Genomic DNA, 24,114 nt, shown 5'->3' with positions numbered 1-24,114 from the left:
CCACCCACCCAAAGCTTTGCCCACAACTCTCTGCTCCTCTTTAAGTTGTAAGTCCTCTCTTACTGTGACCTGGGGTGAGAGCAGGGAACAGTAACAATGTCACAGCCCAAACACTGTGCTCTTAAAATTTCCTCTGTCAAACCAATTAGTCCATCACTCTTGAATTCAGCCTCATTCATATTTTCAGGGTGTAGGTAGGAAGCAGCTGCGTGTGTGCACGCGTGTGTGCGCGCGAGCGTGCCTGCCCGCCCGCCTATGATCCCCTCTGAATCTTTATGGGCACAAGCTTCACTGTCTGTACTTGTACTCGCATTCTGTTCTTCCAACATTCGCTAGACTGGCCCACTGAGCCCTATGCTCCACTCAGCTCTAGAGCATCTCAAGAGAGTCCCAAGCTAACACGTTTGCCCGAGCTGTTTCCTAAGGCATGTTTATCACAGCAACGGCCCCAGGCCTCAGCACCAAATCCTGGAAAAGAAGCATCTTAGGAAAGGAAAGGTTTACTTTGGTCCTGATTTGAGGGGGTATATTCCTTCATGGTGGGAGGCACGAGATCAGAGAAACCAGGCAACCTGCCACATTGTATCCACTGATAGGAAGCAGAGAAAAATTAATGCCAGTCTTCGGTGACTTTTCCTTTTGATTCAGTATGGGGGTCCAGTCCATAGGTTGGTGGTACCTACATTTAGGATGGGTTTTCCTCCTCCCGGCACACCTCTGGAGGTTCCTTCACAGACAGGCCCAGAGGTGTGTCTCCTAGGTGATTCCAAATCCAGTCCAACAGACAATGAAGACCAAGACAAATTTAAAACCCAGTCACAGACACCGAAAATCGATGTCCTGGGTCTGTCGTGTGGTAAGGCTTGAGTCGTTTTTATTGCAGGATAATTTCCTGGATTGCAGGATAATTTCCTGGATTGCTGTATTTAGTATTTGTTCTATTCCGTTGCTCGATTTTCTTCCCAGTTACTCATATTACATGCGTCTTAGACCTTTGTCAAATGTCTTCTCTCTAAAACAGTGCTTTTGCATAAGCCCTCTTCCTTCTTCCCTTCCCCCCTCCCATCCTTCCTTCCTTTCTTCCCCCTCTTCCTCTTTCCTCCCTCCCCCACGCTTCCTTCTTACTTAATATAATCTTTATTTTAATATTTTCCTCTGTTGTATTTAGTCGCTCTGTGTTCCTTTCAGTTTGACCTTCCTGTTCGTAGTGATTTGTGTATGTTTTATTCTTCTTTATGCTTTAACAAAATTCTTGACCATACTTAAGAGAGAAAGGTTTGGTTTTGGTCAGTTTCAGGGAGCGCAGTCCTTTAGGCCAGGGGGTCACACTGTGTCAGGCTGCATGCTCACACCTCAGAGGATCCATCAGGCAGTAGAGGAAGGAGAACAGGGCTCAGCTGCCTTCCTCAGTTCCAGAACACCTAACTATCAACTTCATTGGAGAATAATCAACAGCTATGCTTAACACTGATGATGTTTTGATGTGGTGTGGAGTGATTACCACAGTCAAGTTAATCAACACATCCGTGATCTCACGCAGACATTTTTGGTATGTGGTGGCAACAGTTAACGTCTGTCCTCTCAGCAAATCTTACACGAGGTTAGTAGCCATTAGTATGGCGATTTGTCCTGGGTGTGGTTTTTCCTGTCTAATTTGTACCCGAGACTCCTGTTGTTGCTGGAGACCCTTCTTTCTGGCCTCTGGTTACTGAAGAAGTTTCTTCCTAACTGATAGACAACTGATACCTTTTGAGACTCCATAAGGAGTGTGACGTCATCGACTGCAATCTCATGGCAGACACCACACCGCCTCTCATTTTGCTAGGGAGAGCAGTAGTCCAAGGCTGTGTAACCAGGGCAGGCAGAGCCCGGAGTGACAGCCGGGTGGCACGTTTGTTGAGCACGGTCTGCCCCTTGTGTCCAATATCCTGGCTGTTACAGGCTTGGGAACTCCCACTGGGCAAAAGCTCCTGAGATACTGCAGTCCCCACTCCGTTACCTCTAGTTCTTCTGCTGTGACATCCTCACCTACCAGTGCCTTGCCAGTGACATGTTTCTATACGATAGGGTGTCGTCCTTGTGGAAGACATTCTCAGGCATCTAAGAACTGAAGCAATGTCCTATCTGATTGCATCTGGTTTAAATGTTCACTTTTGTAATTAGGAATGACAACGCATAATTCTTTTTCCAAAGAATTTTTGAAATTTTCTAAATTTATTTTCTAAAATAATTTTCACTTCCTTTAAAAAATAAAATGCTGTCTTTTGCCCCCACTTGATCTAGAACCATAGTGCCCCAAGATACCTGGCCAGAAAAATACACATCCCAATTCCATGGTGGCCTAGTGTCTCCAGCTGCCACACTTACACTTAAATTGATACATGAAAGAACACACAATACAATAACCTCTTATCTGATTGATAAGATATAATTGCCCAGGGTTGGGGATTTAGCTTAGTGGTAGAGCGCTTGCCTAGCAAGCGCAAGGCCCTGGGTTCGGTCCCCAGCTCCGGAAAAAAAAAAAAAAGAAAGAAAAAGAAAGAAAAAAAAAGAAAGATATAATTGCCCACCTAAACATACAAAGCCCTGTACACATCCATTCCTTAAAAACATTCATAACAACCTGTAAATACACAGAGTGGAATCTTAATGTCAGCCTCCATGTTCTCTCCACAGCTTCCCCTCTTCCGTCCAGTCTTCTCCTCTTCCCTCAAACTAACCCCCTCCCCAGCCGCCCATCCTCCCTTCTCGTCCAGTGACAGGCCTCACTCTATCTTGTACCTGCCTTTACCTGTGTAATGACATCATCCCATTTCCATCCTGTCCACCCCATTCCCCTCCCTTATGCTCCCTCCTCCCGCTTCTTCTAGAACTCTTCTCCCCACCCCCCATGTGCATGCCTGCTTTACATGATTCTTTAAAAATAACCTATTTCTTTAATAAGGGTTGTTTTCCTGGGTCCACTTGATTCTTCACACCTGGCACTGGCACTGTCTCTGCTGTGACCCTCCACTGTGAATTTTGACTGATGGGATGGATAGAATTTGCTAGAACATGCTCACATGTTGATGAGACAGCAGTTCTTGGACCAGGTGCTGTTCCTACCTCTGTACTGAGTTCCAGAAATTGTTACCTTTGATTTTTCTGAATATAGGACAACAGTTTCTATTAATTTTGACTGCACTGGCCATCATAGCTACTTTGCATGTCAAGCGCACCATCTATCTGGGCCTATGAGGTGGTCACATGGGGGCGAGGACAGTTTCTGTTTGCCGTTCCTGGGGGAGCCTTTAATGTTTACACATCTCTGGCGTTGTAGTGTAGATGTTACCTGGCATGGGAAGGACTTGGATTCCACCCCTAGCCCTCTCAACAAAAAACCAAACTCTGTGGAAAAAAAATCATGGGAAGGGAGAGAGAGCAGAATGACGAGTCCTGGGATGACAGAATGTCTCAGGAGATGAGACCTCATGAGCAGGCCTGCCCAGATAGGCCTCATCACCCTCTGCAGCCCTCAGGACTGCAACTAGAGGATGCGATGTGTGTGTGTGTGTGTGTGTGTGTGTGTGTGTGTGTGTGTGTGTGTGTGTGTGTGTCAGTCAGTTCCAGGATCTCAAAGTAGAGAATCAGATGCAGTACCAGAGAGCCTGCCGGGAACCCGGAGCCGCCTTGGCCGATCAGAGCCCAGCCCAGTCTTTCTGAGACGCTGTGAGCCCCCGCTAGAAAGGCTGTCTCTAAGTCTCTAATGTAGCTCAGAGGGACCTGGGGAAGGGTCTGTTTTTCCTTTTCCTCCCTTGGAGATGAGACGTGGGCTTCCAGATGACTGGCAGCCTGTTAGCTGTCGCTGAAGCGAGCGCGCCTCATTTGGCTGTGGCTTATTTGCAGACATTTTAGGAAATAAATCTGGGGAGCCATTTGTGCCTCTTCACATCCGACGCTGAGAGAGAAGATGGCTACACTTGAGACGCACTTCATCTTCTTCTGCTGTGAGACGCTCACAGGCTTCCTGAACAAAAGCCAAATGCATAAACCCAAAAAACACCCAACCCCTGACCCTGGGTCACACATCGACTCACCCTCCACCTCTGCTGGGTCAGATCCTCCCAAGTTACTTCTTAGTGATGCATTAGCAGGTGGATGATGGGTAGACAAGACATACGAAATAAGAAAATGAAAATTAAATTATGTTAAGTGCCCTTTAAGTCGTGAACGAATATATTGTAAGGAGACTGTCATGTTTGTGTCACAGATAAGAGTCTCTCTCTCTCTCTCTCTCTCTCTCTCTCTCTCTCTCTCTCTCTCACCGTTTATTATGTGTGTTTTGGTGCTTGCTATATGCATTGTGTACCTCATATGTTTTGGTGCTGCCCAAGGGATCAGATGAGAGCATCAGATTCCTTGGAACTGGACTTAGGGACAGTTGTAAGCTACCATGCGGGTGCTGGGAGTTGAACCTGGATCCTTTGCAAAATCAAGTGCTTTTAGTGGCTGAGCCATCTCTTCAGGCCAGGTCTTTGTTTTGACAGTTGTAGTCTATTGCATAGCCTTGTGAGGCTGCTCCCTGTGAACACCACTGGGGGAGTTGCATTTGATTCTCTCTGGCACTGCAGAAAGTGTCCTCACATGCGTGCCTTCGCTGGGTGGTCTGCTGTTCCACGATGGTGAGCAGTAAAGCTCAGAGTCAGAATGTTTGCCCATGGGTCACTTCTGTGCCAAGTGAGGGCTGCTTCCTGCTATTGTCTTATGTCTGTCTGTCTGTCTGTCTGTCTGTCTCTCACTCTGTGTGTGTGTGTGTGTGTATTTGTATGTTTCTGTGTTATTGCATGCACGTTAATGTGTGTATATTTCTCTGTATATGTGTTATATGTGTGTGTGGTATACAAGTATTCGCACACATATGCAGGTATATTCTCCTGAGTGAGTTGAGAAACATCCAGGTATCTACCTCTAATGTCTCTGTCTTGGTCGCAGGAACACCCACTAAACCTGGGGCCCACCACTTCAGCCCCCGATACCTGCCCGTCTCTCCGAGCCTGTAGCACTGAGTTATGGGTGTGTAGAGCCATTCCTGGCTTGGAATTTGAACTCAGGGCCTTTGTGTGAACTTTATCCCTGAGCCTCCCTGTTCTCATCCTTCTTAATCTTCACCACGATGAGTAGTTTATCCTTGCTGTTGTTAGTAGATTTTTAAAATTATCAGTGATTTGAACATTTTTATACATTTACTATATGTTTCAGTTCTTTGCCCCCTCCACCCCTGACCTATGGTTACTCGCACTCACCTGCCCAGGCTGCCGTCAACTCAGAACCCACCTGTGTCAGCCTCCTGAGTGCTGGGATCACAGATGTGGCCATGAGCCGGCTTCCTGCTCCTGTATGTGAATAAAAGTTTCCCTGCTTGACTTCGTTCCACTGTTCTCTCCATGGAGCCTGCCTAGCAGAGAATGGTTTCTGGCTGTGATGTTTTCCCTGACTTGTCTCTGGTGAAGTCCATGCCACACAGAATGGCCCTAGTTTCCTTCCAGACAGACAGGGTCTAACCTGGCATACAGTAACACAGAAGGCTAGCCCACATTTCAGGGTCTATCCTGGCGTACAGTAGCACACAGAAGGCTAACTTCCTTCCTTTTTCTCCTCACTCATCAGCCTGTTTCAGTCTAATGAATCCAGTGATCGTCCTTTGCCCGTCCAGTCATCTTAGTTTTTACCATGTAGGTGATAATCGGAAGTGAACGGCCCAGGCATGGCCTTTACAATGTGAATAATACGCCACGGTCTTGTCTCCACAGAACCCTCGAAGGAGAATCAACCAGGTAAAATTGCCAAGAGGCTGACTGATGCCACGTCGTCTGAGGATATCTGGAAGAACTACTCCTTAGATGACCTGGAGAAGACCTTTTGCCAAGAGGTGAGAGCCGAAGCGTGAGCACAGGCAAGCTGACAGCCACAGAAGCCACTTCTGTCACGGTGTTACTCTGAAGCTTTGTCTTGCTCCCGGCCACATCCCTCAGACTGCCAGGGACCTCTTCTCAGGATGTACTAATGACAGTGACCAAGCTCATTCTGTGTGTGAGCACAGGGTGTGGCTGTGGGGATGTGTAGGTGTGGGGTGTGACTGTGAGGGTGTGTTGGTATAGGGTGTGTTGGTATAGGTGTGAAAGTAAGGGGGTATAGGTGTAGGGTGCGTGGGTGTAGGGTGCGTGGTATAGGACGTGTAGGTGTAGGTGCATAGGCGTAGGGTGTATAGGTGTAGGTGTGATATATGTGTGGGGGTGTAAAGTGTGAATGTGGGGGTGCATAGGTGTAAGGTATGAATGTGGGAGTATGGAGGTATGAGGTACGAATGTGGGGTGCTGGGGCGGTGGTATAAACGTGCAGGGTGTAGGTTTGGAGTATGCATGTGTGAGGTGTGCGTTTGGGGTGTAGAAGTGGGGATATGTGGATGTCAGGTATGAGTCTGGAAGGTATGTGTGTGTGGGTATGTGTCTGGTGGTGTGTATTTGCTGTCCACACATGTGTGTACATGTGCAGAGCCCATGAGTGTCCATGCAGAGGTTAAAGAAGATGTCAGCCAACTTCTCTCCCTCTCCATTTTAGGGGTTAGGGTTTGTCACTGAACTGAAGCTCTCCATTTTGCCTGGGCTGGCTGATGGGTGAGATCTCAGGATCTGCCAGTCCCTGGCCTCACACACTGTGGCTACAGGCATACATGGCCATGCTATAACATACCTGCTGGGGACTTGAACTCAGGTCTTCTGATACTCACTTTTACCCACAAAGCCATCTCCCCAGCCTGAGAAGTTAATTTTAATTGTATCCTCTGGGCTACTTGTGGACTAACTAAAAAAAATACAGAAAACATATAAAGGATGGTACAATTGTTTGTATGACATAAAAGAAAGCTTGACTGAATGGAGAGCCCTCTTCTGACCTTGGTTGAGAGTTGGTTGTTAATGAATAAATGAACAGGCCTTCTCTCACTTTGGGTTGGGGGTTGGTCATTATCTCTGGTCTCTATATTTGGATTATATATGTGCTTTTAGAAGAGTTAAGCTTGAGGATTTCTCCTACATTTAAATACCCTGTGGAGGTGTACCAATTGGAGCAGTACAGAGCTGGTGCCTCAGTAGACAGCCAGTGTGGGTTAGGAAGGCAATTTCAATGGGTCAAGCTGTGCCAAGAGTTCAGCCTAATGTTCTGGTTTTATTTCCATTGCTGTGAGAAGATACCCAACAGAAAGCAGCTTGAGGAGAAAGAGGTTTATTTCATCATCGTGGGGAAGTCAAGGCATGAACTTCCAGCTAGTCATCATGTCCACAGTCAAGAGCAGAGAGAAGCGAGGCATGATACTCGCTTGTGTTGAGATCATTCTCTCCACTCATACACAGTTTAGGGGTCCTGCGTAGGGAATGGTGCTGCCCACACTGGGCTGAGTCTTCCTGCATTAATTAACTTAAGACAATCTCCCACAGAAAGGCCAACCTGATAGGAACAGTCTTTCATTGAATGGTAGTAGGTCATGTCAAGATGACAGTTAAAGCTGTCACACAGCTAACATACACAGCACAGGACATTTCAGTGACTACACGACAGGGGCAAGTTAGCTATGAAATTACTGTTCACTGTAACATCACTGTTAGTGACAAAATTATCATTAAGATAATTGGTTTGCCAGACACTTTGGGAGGAAAGCTTGTAACCTATTAATCCCTCACCAGAGGCAATCTCCACACATCGCAACTACTGTAAACCTAGGGTGAGCAATGTGGGTGAAAGTGATTTTTGTGGTATTGGGGATCGGACCACACTGAGCAAGCCCTCTACCACCAAACTGAAGCTGCAGCTCCAGCCAAGGGAAAAATTGAAAGTTTGAAGTTAAATTGTCTTTCAAGTATGAGGGAAAACCTAAAAACCAGAAGGAAGAATGCAGAGTTAGACGGCATGAAAATGAAAACGTATCTTGTACAGTAAAACTTTGTGTGAACATGAGACCAGCCTGGCAAAGTGTGACGGCACAGATGACAAGTGAATAATAACTGTGCCTTTTAAAAATGTCTTATTTTTATTTATATGTATGTGTTTGTGTGTGTGTGTGTGTGTGTGTGTTTGTGTGTGTGCGCGCGCGCACTGGTGTGTGCGTACCCAAGGAGGCCAGAAGAGGGTGCTGGATTCTCTGGAGCCGAAGTTATAGGGTGATTGTGAGTTGCCCAATGTGGAAACTGAACTCAGATCCTCTGCAACAGGACACTGAACCATCCCTCCAGCCTCAGTAACTCTTTCTAATGTACACAGAACTCTGCAAGTTAATAATGTGGACTTTTCAGCAGAAAACACTGGAAACACTGACAAGCTTGCATTGTTGAAAGGAGCCAAGAAAGGACCGTGTTCATATAAACTGATAAACTGACCAAGATCATTTCCTCTTCTTGGTGAATGACCTTATTGTGTTCATAAACATGCGACCTTCAGAAAATACGAAATCCTCAAAGAAAGTGAGCTGCTCTGGAAAACACATGCTGGAAATAGGAAGTCATCTGCAGTCCCCCACCCAGAGCAGCCCAGGCTGCATGTGGTGACCACCATTCGAGTTCTTTCTTGTTCAAGTGTAGAAAGACGACTGCATTAACGAGCAGGCAAAGATAGAAAGGCTTCTCTGAGAAGAACATTCCTGGGCATTGCGGTGCTGGGCTGTGGATGTGGAGGCAGGGGATCTGAGTTCCAGGCTAACCTGAGTTACACAGCAAGGCCACGTCTCAAAGGGAAAAACTAACAAGAACAACGACAAACCACTCTCCTTTAACATGCACTTTTAGTTTAAATGTCTTTGATTTTACCAGGATTAAAGCAAGCCTCAGTGTCATATGACATTAAGATTAACCCTGTCCATGGGCCATCCCTCACCAGGCCAAATCCCTGGTGCCCTGGCATTACCAATTCAGGCCCCACATGATAGGCACTGTGAGTGGCTCTTCAGGTGAGAACACCAAGGCAGGAGGAGGGTACACAACACGCCCTGACGTCCAAGTGGTGTAGCTTTGGGGTCCCAGCTGTCACCACCTGCTTCAACACTGTCAATCACAAGTGACAGGAAGACGCCCTGGAACTTCAGACGTCTGTTTCCCACACGACATATTAAGTCCCTGAAGGGACATTAACACAGTGAAAGGGATGGAGAGAACCAGGCAGAGCTGAAGAGGTGGTGATGTTTGTGAAGAGGCTGGCTCACTGCCGTGGAGCTTGGTGACAAGTGACAACTGACTGACACTTGCTGTGCTTCCTCTGCCCAGCCCCCACTCCACAGATCTTGCTGTCTACGTTGTGTTCTTGGAGTTGGCAATATTCATATTCTGTACCGTTATGGCAGTCCGCAGATGGCTGGCCTTCATTTCATACTCAGCTATATTTGGTGGTCACCAGTGGAGTTCGGTGTTTTGGGCATTTCTCTCTATTTCTGATTTGTTTTTTGCTTGGCTGGGTTTCATTCTCTGGTAATTTCCTCAAGAAAGGCTCACGGGTGCTGTGCGTCCCTTGCATCCACACCTAGGAAGCCGTGTGCCGTGTGGTTACTGTGAGCGGGTTCTGGCTGTGCGTGACTGCACTGTGAATTCATTTCACCACAGTGGAGCGCACGCTTCCCCATTGCCGCCTTCCGCTGCCGTGAAGCTTCTGAGGTCACCCTGATGGCTCTCCTGCAACTGATTTCTGGTGCCCCACATATGTTCTTCCATTGACCCATGAAGCCTAAAAGCTACACTGAGCTATGTCCTAGCTCAGAACATTTGACAACACTTCTTGGAACCTGGGTCCGTTCTTTAGATGTTCAACTTCAGAGCCTCACGGACCCTATGGATATCCTGGGTCATAACTCAAAACCATGCACACCTCGTCCCACCTCTCCCAGCCTTCCCTCCCTCGCTCCTTCATTACTGTCCCCAGTTGTTATTGTGTTGGGTCATCTCGCCCTGATGGCTACCATGTTATCTGCCCCAGGTCGCATTACCCCCTTCATCTTATCCCCTGCGTCGAGATTCTTCCACGGTCCCCGCTCCCGTTAGTGCTCGTCTGACCCCCACCTTTTCTCTGTGATTTTATTAACTCTCACAGTACTGTCAATTTTATTACCATGACCTCAGCTCTAACACCCCCTTCCCCCCACGCCTCTTACTATTCAATTATTCCAGAACACCCTGGTAATGAATCCCTAGTTATACCTGGCTCATTTTTACTGCATGATATTTTCACAAAAGATGCTTATTTATGGATATCCCATGCTAATTGTGTCCTTTGTCTCTTGCTGGTTGTGTGCTTGTCTGTCCCCGGCCGGGCCCACGCTGTGGTGTGTTGGCACAGTCCTTTGTTTTAACCATTCGTGCTTAAGATATGACGAACCCATGTTAAAATGCAGCTGCATTGGCACCTTTCTGATGAAGTCTTCTGTTGGGACTGACCCCTGCACAGTGTCTGCGTCACCTTCCACTGCAGTGTCTGTCACCTCCTCCTGCATAGTGTCTGTCACCTCCTCCTGCACAGTGTCTGTGTCACCTCCTCCTGCACAGTGCCTGTCACCTCCTCCTGCACAGTGTCTGTGTCACCTCCTCCTGCACAGTGTTTTTCACCTTCTCCTGCACAGTGTCTGTGTCACCTCCTCCTGCACAGTGTCTGTCTCCTTCTCCTGCACAGTGTCTGTCACCTCCTCCTGCACAGTGTCTGTGTCACCTCCTCCTGCACAGTGTCTGTGTCTCCTCCTCCTGCACAGTGTCTGTCACCTCCTCCTGCACAGTGTCTGTCACCTCCTCCTGCACAGTGTCTGTCACCTCCTCCTGCACAGTGTCTGTGTCACCTCCTCCTGCACAGTGTCTGTGTCACCTCCTCCTGCACAGTGTCTGTGTCACCTCCTCCTGCACAGTGTCTGTGTCACCTCCTCCTGCACAGTGTCTGTCACCTCCTCCTGCACAGTGTCTGTCACCTCCTCATGCACAGTGTCTGTGTCATCTCCCCCTGCACAGTGTGTCACCTCCTCCTATGCAGTGTCTGCGTCACCTCCCTCTACCGAGGGCAGTGACTGTACAATATCTTTTATTATCTCCCCCTGCACACTGTCATCACCTCCCCCTGCACAGTGTCTGTCCTCAGAACACTATGCAGGTCCCATCTTCTCCTGTGGTGGCATTTGGGTTGTATCACTAGGTCCCAGCATGAATGTGCACAGCTTGTGGCACACAGAGCTGTGTGTCCTCAGATGCCGTTCAGGAGTCTCTGTCTAAGGTGAGGATTTAGAACATGTTCTGTTCTAACTGACGCATCCTCCTGTTGCTCACGATTGTTTGCACACCCACCGTGAGCATAGAGAGTCCTGTTCCCAGGCTACCCCACCTGACACGGTCGGACTCTTTCACATTCGCTCACACAATGCAGTCTCCACTGCGGGTTTGAGGGTGGTTATTCTTTTTGCTACGGCGTGAAGCATCTTTCTATATTGTTGCAACTTTTGTTTAGAACTTTTCTTCGCTATAAAACACACCCCCTTTTAGACATATTGAGTAACACGTGCCAAAGCTGTGCTGTATTCTGGGTCACTATTATTGAATAAAGCCAGCCTGAGGTCTGCTGTCCTGACGTCCTCCAGCCCTGGCAGAGGAGAGGGTGACAAATGCACACAGCTGTAAACGCAACATTGAGTAGTGCGATAGAAAAGGGCAGGGTGCTGAGGGGAGACAGTGGGGACTCACTGAGACCGGTGTGGGGAGGTATTTATTTATAGGTCCCTTGCATCAAGATGGAAGCGGGCTGTGACTATTGCTGGCCCATCACTGATGTCATGGTATGCCATGTGTCACCTAAAAGAACAACACAGGTGTGCACTGGCTCTTAAGAGAATGAACGTTTCAACACATGTTGCTAAGTGAGGAAAACATCTGTCCAGCCTGAAAGCGTGGCATGACTCACTGTAAAATTATCTGTGTAGCTATGGCTGCATCGAGGGCTCTCAGACGCAGCGCTGAGAACTCGAGGTGTCCCACACCTCAGGTTCCTCCGTGTGCTTTGCTGAATTGCTTGTGTTTCTCTGACACGAAGCCTTACGGTTTTTAATAAACAGCGGGAGTTTTGGAGGTTCCAGATGTCACCTTCCTGTATCGATCCTTTTTTAGAACCTCCTGGCCACAGCAGAAGCCTTGTGAAAAGCCTCCTTGAAGTCCACATGCCTCTGGGGTATTAAGATGGATTCCATTAGCTGAGTGTGGTGGCACAGGGCTTTAATCCTTACTCTCGGGAGGCAGAGGCAGGCAGACCTCTGTGTGTTTGAGGCCAGCTTGGTCTACATGGTGAGTTCTAGACCAGCCAGGGCTACACAGTGAGTGAGACCCAGTCTCAAAAAAATAATAGATTTTTATTAGCCCAGTAAATACATGAAGACTGCATGTCAAACAAGCTCTCAGTTCTCTGGATGAGTCTTCCCCCGGGGTAGGGGCTCAGACAACACCCCCTCCCATGAAATAAACCGGAAATCTTAGATGAAGTTTATGTTAATTCTTTCTTGGAAGCTTAGGCCTTTTCTAAGAGATTTGGATCAATAAATATTTTTAGGATTTTAAAATTGTGTGTGTGTGTGTGTGTGTGTGTGTGTGTGTGTGTGTGTGTGTAAGTCAGAGGACACCTTTTGGGAGTTGGTTCTGCCCTCCACAGTGTGGTGTGCATCACTGTGTATTCTAGATTCTGGCTCTGGACTTTGGGCCTCCCACCTCGCTGTAGGGCACGGATGCAGGCCAGAGCCTGGCTTTTTCCGTGGGTGTTAGGGATTGTACTCTGGCCGGGGGATTCATTCAGCAAGAGCCATCAGCCCAGCCCTCTAATCCCTCCCAGTACTTAAAGATCTCCACTCTCAGGAGCACCTCTGAACTTGCTTCCTATTCCCCGGGTGGAGGGAGACTCCCGTCCGTGTACATCCATGTTCCGGACACCTTTAAAGAAAGCTGCTGCTTACGCCAAACTGGTGGTTAGTCCGTTTCCCATCTATTCCCAGTAGCAGGAAAAAACCTGAATCCAGACAAACTGAGAAGGCTGGAAAGAGACAGAGTTATCAGCTAATAATAAATAACAATGTTCGATAAGCGATAACCAGTGCCCGCAGAGTTTCTATGAGTCATGAAAGACAGCTTTGAACCAACTTCGTTGCATCTTCAGAGTCCCAGAAGAACCGGTTTGCTCTCTAGTAATCACCTCCCTTTTAGAACCCTGATTTACGAGGTGTCCAGGTCTATTGTGTTTACTTGATCCTAATATCAATTTCCACGTTCCAGAAGCAACTGCTATTTTTAATAAAGTGCCCCCAGCTTGTGAGCCTGACGGCTCGACTCAGTCAGGAGCTTGTGGTGTGGGCTCACGGTGGGGAGTGCCGGAAGCATATTAAGATGCACCACACTGGCAGAGCCAGTGTATTTTTAGCACTCCAGTCAGAGGTAACGTTATCGCTGCCCCTCCCCGAGAAACTTGTCAGCTGTGAGCAGGGTGTTTGTTGTTGGTAGTGAGCTCATCAATTAAACATTTGAGGCTCAGTACATGCCACCGTCACCTTTTTGATCAGTTTTCAGAGACGGAATGTGAGGAGGTTTGGTTTAACAGAAACAACAACAACAACAAAAAATATATCATGGTTGGACGGCCCAGGATGTTGCCTCGACTGAAGGCAACACTCGAATTTTAATTTCTTGCAGTTTGCCAAGTCCTATGAAAAGATTGAGAAAGCCCTGAGTGCAGGAGACCCCTCCAAAGGTGGCTACATCTCTCTGAATTACCTGAAGGTTGTCCTTGATACCTTCACGTACCGGCTACCGAGGAGGACTTTTATCCAGTTAATGAGAAGGTAAGAGTGTGATCGTTTCTTGACAGGTTTTCCCCCAGACGTCAGCCAGGACAACACAGCAGAGCCTTATTTATATTTTATTTAGTGCTTTAAACTCTGTGCCTCTGAGATTCCCCTACCTACTCAAAGGCAAAGAGAAAAGCGCTACAGACCTACCCCTCCAGCTCGCTCGCCAGCTCTGAGAGCCACCAGCGCATGCCGGTCACTGCCTTTGAGCCTGTGTTCATCTGCCTCCGCCCTGGTGTCTGTGAGAATAAACTTCAAGCCTCTCCCTCATTTCCATGCGTCCTCCAAAGGCTGCCAACCCGTCCCAACACCAAGACGGTCTGCGCAGCAGACAGGGCTGAGCGTTATTAATAAATCGTCAGCTAGGGTTCAGCTGCTCGGCTGCTGTTCTCTCGCTCAGCATCTGAGAGTCAGAATCTAAATGAAGTGTGCACATCGCCATCCCAGGCTCACCTCGTGTCGGGGTTCAGTTTCTATTGCTGCAATAAAACACTATGGCCGAAAGCAACTTGGGGATGAAAGGGTTCGTTTCATCTGAAGCTTCTAGGTCACCAAGGGAAGCCGAGGTGGGAACCGGAGGCAGGAATGGAGGCAGAGGCCATGGTCTTCATGGCTTGCAGCCTGTAGCCCAGGGGGTGACACCACCCCTAGTGAACTGGGTCCTCCTATGTCAATCAAGAAAATGCACCACAAACGTCCACAGGGGGCAAGTCTGCGAGGGAGGTCTCTTCTGGATTATAAAGTTCCTTCTTCCAAAACGACCCCAGCTTTCCTTCAGTATACGTAAAACCATATGCATGCCTTGATCCCCTATTCATCTGCAGGCTTCCTTCCCACCTGTTCCTCTCATACAAGGGCAGACTACAGATTCCTCGGAGTTTCTTGTAACCTGGGTTTGTTTGTTATAACCTGCATTACCGTTTCTTGTGATTCCCCTGTCCCTCCTGCAGCTCCCTGCCCTGAACTGGCACCTCTGAGGACTCACGGATACGGTTTTATTTTTGCTTTAGGCAGCTGCACAGACTGGCGAGATGTGTGGGCAGCTTGTCTATCTGCTCGTGCCTGTTAGCTGTCACTGTCAGTCAGACCTAAATCCCATGGTTCCTTAGACACCAGAAGGTGGTTTGTTCTTCTGCTACGTCACAGTGCTTCTGTGATGAGATTGGGCGCTCTACACGGTTAGATCAGAGAGTCGGGGACAAGGGGGACAGCTCAGTGGGTAAGGCCCTCGCCACGTAAGTGTGAGGACGTGAATCCAGATCCCCAGGACCCCGTAAAGCTGGACGCAGTAGCACGCGTTTGTAACCCAGCACTCCCGACAGTGAGGTGGGAGGTCACAGGAGAGTCCTGGGACACGCTTAGGCCCTATGCAGCCACAAATGAGGGTCTGTCTACGGCAAGGTGGGATGCAGGAATTGTCACTGAGGTCCCACAGGTGGGCGCTAGCCCGCTCATGCCCCACACAAACCCAACAACAGTGAGGGAGCCAGCTACAAACTGTAAAGAAACCATTGGTTTGGTCCTTCCGTTGCCTCTTCTCGAAAGGAGGAGCTGGCTCTCCAGCCTCTTCAGCAGAGAGAACGGGGATCTTTTCTTTATTATGAACCCTCAGAGTTAAATATATCTCATATGATTTGATTCATCAGTTACTTTCTCCTCTTGCCTTCCTCCCCCTCCTCCTCCCTCCTTAACATTCTCACATGGGTCTTTCTTTGTAGCCTAGGCTGGCCTTGAACTCAAATCTTGTCCACCTCAGCCTCCTGATTACTGGGATGACTGGATGCATTATTCCCAGATGTCACAGTCATCTGGGTGTCCTGCTTCCCTCTGGTGCAAAGGAACTACAGGTTCCTGCATTAACCCCCCTTCCTAAGGCTCCTGCACCCCCGTGATACCTGTTCCCCAGGTTTGTCTCTACGAACCTGAAGAACTCACCTTGCAGATGGGGTGGAAGCCGGAAGAAGAGAGACCTTCATCCTCTGCTCATTGGACTGTGCCTTGCTGCCTCACTAGGTGCGACAGGAACTGCTGGAGTAGCCCTAGGACAAGCTCGACCGGGCAATGGCTTCCCTCACAGACAGCCCGAGTCTCTTCCATGCCAGATAACCTCCTTAGCAGGAGCTGCTCTCCTAAACCCGGGAGCCCTGGACTTACTGACTGCTGAACAGGGAGGGACTTGTGTTCCCTTTGAGCAGGTGGGGCCTCTCCTCACCGGCTGGTGCCTGTGTCCTGTCGCTGGGCCCCTCATGGTCTCTGGAAGCCTTTTTGCCTTCTGATAAGATAAAATGCCCCAGTGTCCTCTACCTCTTGGCTGACACCAGGATTGCCGATCTCTAGAAGGAACCCGTGTCCTTCAGGTGGGAATGTGACAATAGAGACAAAACACTGGTCACATTGTCTTGTTTTCTTCTCCAAGTCCCGTGAAGAGCCTCCTTTCAAGGGAGCGAGATGGAAGCAAATGGAGAGGGCGTCCTGTGGAACTCTTGGTGACAAGGACTGCTTTGAGGTCCTCTAGAAAAGATGCCTGAATAGTGGAAGAGCAGCACTGCACTGCATTGGTTCACCCTGAGGCACACTGCTGACACCATGCATGGTGGAAAAGGACCCCACCCAGGATTTCCAAACAAGAAGCAAATTAGGCCCAGTGCGTGGCTCCCTGGCCCAGAGAACAGCTCCGTTTCTGACCAACTTCAGGACTTCTTTCTCGGATAGCTAGAGGCCATGTAGAGCCCTCTGTTAGCCCCCAAATCCAAACAGTCATGTAATAGAGTTGGTGGAAACAACTAGAAGGCGCCCCTCCCCCTTGCCCAGTGCTCTTCACTGCCCCACATGCTCGTCCATGCACACAAGAAGCTTTCCCATGTGTGTCTCAGGCACACCTATGGTGTTGCTTTGGCTTTAAAAATAGAAACGGTGGTCTTAGACACCTTTGCTACTGGCTTCATATTCTTGGAAATGATCACTATGACGAACATGCGGGATGCCACTCAGCCAACATTTTCTGAGCACCTTTCCCTGCCAGAACTGTGCTCAGTGCTGAACGTGCCGAAGTAGACGGTGAACAGATTCCAGCCACGAAGGCGTGCTGAGGGAGGAGAGACACAGGTACACAGGACGAGCACACTGGGGATGCAGGTGGCCACCAAGGTCTCCTGGTAGAGCCTCTTCTTCAGGGACCCAGAGTTTCTGAGCACCCCCTTTTTTTGTCTCTACTCAGAATTCCTAGGAGAGCAACTTGAAAGTGAGTACTGCAGAGTCTGAGTCATGATTTACGTAGGATTTGAGCATCTCCTGCCTGGAAATCCCAGTCCTGGGCTGCAGGGATGGCGCAGTGGGGATGATTCAGTGGGGAGTGGGGTGCAGTGGGGATGGGGCAGTGGGATGTGGGGGTCGCTCAGTGGGGATGGCTCAGTGGGGATGGCTCAGTGGGGATGGGGCAGTGGGGATGGTGCAGTGGGGATGGGGCAGTGGGGATGGCTCAGTGGGGATGGGGCAGTGGGGATGGCTCAGTGGATAAAAGCACTTGCTTCTCAAGCCTGATGACCTGAATTGAATCTCTAGAACCCACATAAAGCTGGAAGGAGAGAGCGGACTCCACACAGTTGTCCTTTGACTTCTGTAGATGCACAGAGGCATGCACACAGAGCCCCGCCTCCATTTACACACACACAGTAATACATTTTAAAAAGGAAAATCCAAATTTTGAAGTGGCCTTGAATCTGAAACTTTCTAATCTCTGACATGACATCCAAGGGTCCAAGCCAAAATGCAGGCCCCCAGGAAAACTGGATCACGTAACCTCCAGGCCATTCGTTCCAAAGTATGAAACATGGGAATGTATGAAATGTACTGAGACTTGAGGTCCCTTCCTATAAATGGAAGCACTCCAAAACCCAAAACAGCATTTCCCAGTGTGACCCCTGCGACCCCCATGCACAGACCTGAAGGTGTGACCATCTCTCTGAAAAATCACTGGTGGCAGATTTATCTAGTTTTGAAACACTGCAGTACATTTCTAACTAGTGTTTCCCAGGGGGTCGTCTACTGGGCAGCTTATTAAGAAGGTGTTTTTTAGACAGGTTTCACAGAGTTGCCCAGGCTGGTCTCAAACTCAGAATCCTCCTGCCTCAGCTTCCTGGGCCCTGAGATTATAAGCATGTATCACTGTGCCTAGCTTTCCCCATTCTTTTATGTTTTCTGTCTTTGTGTACCTTAGCCATCGTGGGTTGCATGTGTCTGGGAAGACCCTGATTCTTAGGGCATTCCACTTTGGGGTATAATAGTCTAAGGATTGACTGTCTGTCTGTATGTGTGTTTGTGTATGTGTGTGTATGTATATGTGTGTGGTGTGTGTGCATGTGTGTGCATGTGTGTGTGTAGGTGGTGAGTGTGTGGTGTGTGTGTCTGTCTGTATGTGTGTTTGTGTATGTGTGTGTGTATATGTGTGTATGTATATGTGTGTGGTGTGTGTGCATGTGTGTGTGTAGGTGGTGAGTGTGTGGTGTGTGTGTGTGTGTGCGCGGTGTGTATATGTGTGAGTGGTATGTGTATATGTGTGCATGTATGTGTGTGTATGCATATGTGTGTGTGCATGTGTGTGTGTGTTTCTCTTTTCCTTATTCTAGCTAACCATGAGTCTCATTTGTTTAACTTTTCAAAAGCTCACCTCTCAGCTTCATGATCTTCTATCATTTTCTAGACTCTGATGTATTTCTCCTTTGATCTTTGCTGCTGATACTGTGTTTGTTGTTCTTTTTAGTAGCTTTTTTTATTTGTTTGTTTGGTTTGGGTTGGTTTAAGGTTGCTGATGTTGAAGATGGGAGATATTCTCTCCTCCTTCCCCACCCTGTCTGTGTTCTTGTTGCTAAAATTCCTGCCGTTTCCCCTTCTCCTAAGGTCCCAAGGACAAACAAAGGCATGATTCTGCCAGAGTTCACTCTGTTAAACCAATGAGTTTATTGGGCCCCCAAGAGTATAGGTGAGAGGTGCTACCCCAACAGGCACCTGGAAAGCCTTTACCCAGCAGGGATGAGGACTTCTCCTTACCCACACAGATAGAGCCCCTCCTGTAGTCTTTTCAGACTATACACTCTAGCTCTCCCCTGGCCAAGTGCAGCTAAGGTAGATTTGCAAACAATAGATGATAAGGGGGCCTCATAACCCTCAGGTGAGGGTCTCATAACCTCCTACCCTTCCAAAGGGGGCCAATACTCAGGTGAGGGTCCCATAACCTCCCATCCTTCCAAGGGGGACTATAAACAGTCAGCAGACCCAGCTGAGAGGAAAACACAGCTGAACTCCCCAAGATGGTACTTGTGTGGCCCAGAGGATGAACTCACACAACAGTCCCTGTGTTAGAGCGCACGTGCGGAGGTCAGAGGGCAGCTCTGTCAAGTCTGTCACCACAGAGCATACTGCGCGCTGGCTGACCTTTCCTGCAGTCTAGGGAAGCCACTGACCCTGCCGTACTGAAGCATAATTTCTGCAGGCTGCCCTGCTATGCTCACAGAACAACACCCTAGCAGTGGATGTTGCCATCACTCACCGTGAGCTCCAGTTTCGCTTTCTTTCCCTGTGTTGCACATTAACATTTTAAATATTGATCGTGTATGAGGCATGAAGCCCCATTATTGACTTAATTTGTCTTTGCGGGGCTGACACTGAGGTTGCTTGCCTCCAGGGACCAACCTGCTGCCCCCATTGGTGGGGATCTTCCTCACATCCTAATGAGCTGTTGGCTCAAACAGAAGGGGTTAAAGCGAACTTCGTCACCTCCAGGTTTAATTCTTTGTGATCAGGTTTGCATCCTGAGAGAGCCTGATCCTTTTAAGTACTCTCCCGGCTTTTCCTTTCCATTAGCGTGGTACTCAGTATCTTCAAGTTTGTGTTTTAATAGAATCGAGCTTGTCCATCTCCCCTTCCTTCCACGTCTTCCATCATTTAAATTTGTCATCCTTCGCTCCTGAGCGACTTGGGCTGGCAGCTCTGTTCTAGCGTCTCATTTTTTTTTTTTTTTTTTTTTTTTTTTTTTTTTTGGTTTTTTTTTTTGAGCTGGGGATTTGAGCTGGGAGCTACCACTGAGCTAAATTCGTCTCATTCTTAAATTTAACATCCATTGTCATATAAACTGGATGTTCAAATTAAATTTTTTCCAAATCAACGATTTATTTTTCCGTTGTTCTTTATTAAACTACGTTTCTCTCTCCATGTTTTTTTTTAAATAGCTCATCCATAGTTTTTTTTCTTTGTTTACATTTGTGTGTGTGTGTGTGTGTGTGTGTGTGTGTGTGCATGTGTGTGTGCGTGTGTGTGTGTGTGTGTGTGCGCGCGCGTATGTGTGCTTGTGCCTCACACCCACTCCTACACATGTGCATGCTCACGTGTGGACCTCATGTGTAGGTCCGAGAACAGCTCGCAGGAATCAGGGCGCTCCTTCCATCGTGTGGGTTGTGTCACCAGGCTTGACGGCAGCCCTGTTACTCAGTTGGTTTTGGTTTTGAAGTCTGCTTTGCTGTATCTTAGATGATTGCTCATAATTGATCCAGCCTGTTGTTCCCTGTGCTACTCCATCAGTGTGGTGCGGCTTTCTACTCTGCACAAACCTTTCTCCGTAGATCTGTCAGGAGCGGCCTGTTCACTGAATAAAGACAGCCTGTTTAGTCCCCATGATTGCTTTAGAGAGGATGCTGGCGCCCCGTGCTGCCGGTTACTCATTCCTAACCCTGATTTTTCAGTTTAAATGGCAAATGTTGAAGACTCGGGATATCATTCCCTTGTGAAGGAAAGCTCTATCAGGTTCCAAGATGAGCAGCCTGCACTGGGGCTGCGCTAGGAGCAGAGTCATTAGTGCCTGTGAGTGCTGGGGTCACTTGGTCCACAGGGTTGTCTCCACACCCCTCTTTCTCTTAGCCAAAGGTGCCCTTAATTGCTCTCAGAGCATCGTGGCAGACCAGACATAGTCTAATAGTCCTGCTCTTACCACCATGGTCTGTGTTTACATGGTCAGGTCTTGTCTGGCTTTTCAGTGTCTACTAAGCACCTGTCCCTGAGTGATCCCAGCTGCTCCGTTCAGAGTCACCCTTGACCTGGAACAAATGGAAGGCAGCATGGGGCGGCTTGGGTAAGCAGGCTCCCTCCTGCCTAGGCCATCTGCAGCAAAGATGGCTTCCTTATGCAAATGATCAGAATCACTGGACCAACCCATGGCACTGCATTCAAGCACACATCTATCTCTTTGTGATTGGTGGTACAGGGACCAGCAGCCTTTAAAGGGCTATTCCAAGTGACAGGCCTCAGCCCTCCAATATCCCAAACCCTAGGCATTTTACAGGGACTGGACCCTGGATCTTCATGGCGTCCTCTCCTCCCCTTTGAACTCACAGGTTTCTACAGGCTCCAGGGCCGTTTTCCCTCCATTCTTCCAGATCCAGTAACTGTAAAACCATCATCAGTATGTGAGAAGCGACGACCCTTACTTCATAGTAAGAGTACAGGAGACGCAGGGTAGCAAAAGCAAAGGAGTTTACTTTGTGACCTCGCAAGGTCAAACTCAGCTTAGAGAACAGGTGGAAGTGGCTGGTAGGCCTGGTCTGGCCCACAGTGATGGTTTTATATTCAGTTGGGCACCCTCCTGCCCTCTGTGATATAGGGTGATTGGGATGTAGGCCAGGTTAGGCCAGATTGAAAGCAGAGAAAGGCAGGTTTATTAGGAGGCAGCTCTCGGGTGGGCTCACCCATCTCACAGGTGAGGGTCAGTAGGTCAGTGATGTCACACATCCAGGCTAAAGCAAGGGGGTTTATAGAGCTTAGGTGAGGAGTGATGACAGCCAGCTAGGAGCTGGGGTTGTGTCCATACTTGATCAAACACTGAGCCCCTGGGCGGGCACTCTTGGGTGGGTTACCGGAAACTCAGAGAGGAGGAGTGATGACATGTTAGCCTGGAGTTCTCTCCAAGAGGCCAGGGAGTTTTCTCTGTGCAGGTGGGGCTGGGGGAAAGAGGGTAGACTGGGTTCTGCAGCCTGTGCAGGGGATGAGCAGGAGTTCTGACCCTACACCCTGAACTCCTCATCGTGAGTTATTCAGGAAGGTCCAGTCTTCCCGGTGTCTAACATTCATCTCCCCCCTCCCCCCGATTTCTTATCCTATTGGTTAAGGTCTCAAAACTTTACCTAATGCATATCGTGGGCCTCAAGAGTCCCTCCTTTTCTCATCCAGGGACTGTCACACAGCAGACTGCCTGTAACTTTTCAACCCTAGGACAAACTGACAGTACTTAGAGAAACAGGCAGCAGCTGCCAGCTAGGGAAGACAGAGGCCTGGCACCTCCTGCCTATCTGTGACTCTGGTGAGCTCTAAGTGCACTCATACTGAAAATGTCCCCTACAATGATTCGATTCTTAAAGGAGTCCAGTATGGTGGCTGTGGCACAGCAGGACAAGGCGTGAGGAAACTGCATAAGAGCCCTTTAGAGTTTTGTTCCCACAAAAAGCAGGTGGGTCAACAGTCCTAATGGCACTTGAAGTTCTTCTGCTGTCCCTGCCATGCGAAGGAACCTTGGCTGTGAGACACCGGTCTCTCCGTCCACAGCTGCAAATGCCAGGACCTGCAGATCTGTGCATGTTAGAGTTTTCCATAGCCATTGTCCCAGGCCCAAGCAGCTTTTGTGCTGGTCAAACAGTGACTTCAATGGAAACTCGGCAGGAACCAGCCCACAGCCTTTACTCATTAGCAGTAGCCGCAGTCTTCCCTGGTCCCAGGTAAACACAGAGAGGCAGGACTTCCTCTATTTTCTGGTGTGAGCTGCTGTCCCTCCTGGGCCCACTGTGCTGGGCACAGTGTGGGTCTTCCCCACTCATCAGTCAGTGCAAGGGCTCCACACTGACCAACAACCCCATCTCCATGGCTTATTTCGGAGATGAGAAGCAACTACAGGGTGAGACTGTAATCCTGAGGGTCCCTCTGTGAAATGGACTCAGCTCTCACCCTTCACCTCTGTGAGCCTATGTTCTACCCAACAGACCTTGCTGCTCCTGAGGCTTTCCATGGTCATCATCCTTCAGAACCCCATTTGCCAGCACCCCAACGGCTTGGGGTGTCCTTACTTGTCAAAGTCACCTTGGTCCGCGGCAGACAGACCTGCCTGGCTTGAATGAGATGTCTTAGAGCAGTGGTTCTCAACCTTCCTAGCACTATGACCCTTAAATACAGCTCCTCATGGTGTCGTGACCCCCAACCGTAAAGTTATTTCATTGCTACTTTGTAACTAACAGTTGCTTCCATTAGGAATCCTAAATGATATGCGACCCCTGAGACAGGGTCATGACCCACAGGTTGAGAGCCACTGCCATGGAGCAGGCTGGGAGGAAACTCAGTGGTAGCTTGGCTGTTTTGTAAGCTTGCTCTCTATGAGTATCCAGGGCTGTCCTTGATCCAGGAGCTCTGCTATGACTGCTAGGCTGTGTTTGTATCCTAGGCAAAAGTCACGAATATCCACCTAAAAGGCTCAAACTAGCATCTATTTACTATACTGGGGCTTTCTGTAGAGAGCTCCACAACCAGTTGTACCTGGCTGCCACTAGAAGTACAGCCAGAAACAGTGCTGCTCATGAAGGCAGAGCTAGCCACTGCTAATGTAGCCAGAGATAGCTGCTGAGACCTGTGAGTATATGCACTCACATATACACGCTCACATATATTCATAGCTGGAAATGTCTGAGGTATTATTATGGTCTGTTTTCTCACAGAAGCATCAGAAACATTTTAATTCTATTTTAAAAACCTGAAATGCGATTTGCCATCCCTCATGTCAAAGGGCTTGAACCACTTTAAGGTTTATATTACATATTGCTAAAATGCACCGCAGAAAGGTGCTAATTTATTCTTACAAGGGAGGCTCCCAAGAGCATTTTGGCAGGCACTTAACATGGATGCTTTGAGTCCTCGTTAATTTGATAGTCAGCAGTATACCTCCTTGTTTTCAGTTGCCTGTTCTTGGTTGCAATTGATGTTTTCATTTCTCATTACAGTGCACGTGCATGCTTGTATGTGTTCATGCATGCATGCGTATACATGTGTATGTGTGTGCGTGTGTAGGTCACAGGGAAACTTGTAGGCATTGGTTCCTTCCTTGTTTGATTTTCTTCTACCATGTGTGTTGAGTTTTGTCACGTTCGGTTCTGTAAGGACCGTTTCTGTTGTATAACTTTCCTGTATCAGCCTGTTAGAGAAAACACAACTGGGAGTGAGCA

General features: G+C 48.5%; 1 protein-coding gene across 1 annotated transcript in view; it reads left to right on the top strand.

The window, feature by feature from the left end:
- The window catches only part of Efcab6 (EF-hand calcium binding domain 6), a 182,008-nt gene that overhangs the window by 77,570 nt on the left and 80,324 nt on the right, over positions 1-24,114 (top strand). The window contains exons 9-10 of the mRNA XM_032918784.1: positions 5,790-5,908; positions 13,713-13,861. Of these exons, the coding sequence (XP_032774675.1) occupies positions 5,790-5,908; positions 13,713-13,861 (268 nt within the window). The remainder of the gene's footprint in view (positions 1-5,789; positions 5,909-13,712; positions 13,862-24,114) is intronic.

Source organism: Rattus rattus, chromosome 1, assembly GCF_011064425.1.
Source record: "Rattus rattus isolate New Zealand chromosome 1, Rrattus_CSIRO_v1, whole genome shotgun sequence".
NCBI lineage: Eukaryota > Metazoa > Chordata > Mammalia > Rodentia > Muridae > Rattus > Rattus rattus.
The sequence above is the reverse complement of the archived record's forward strand: the minus strand, read 5'-3'. Positions and strand labels throughout refer to the sequence as shown.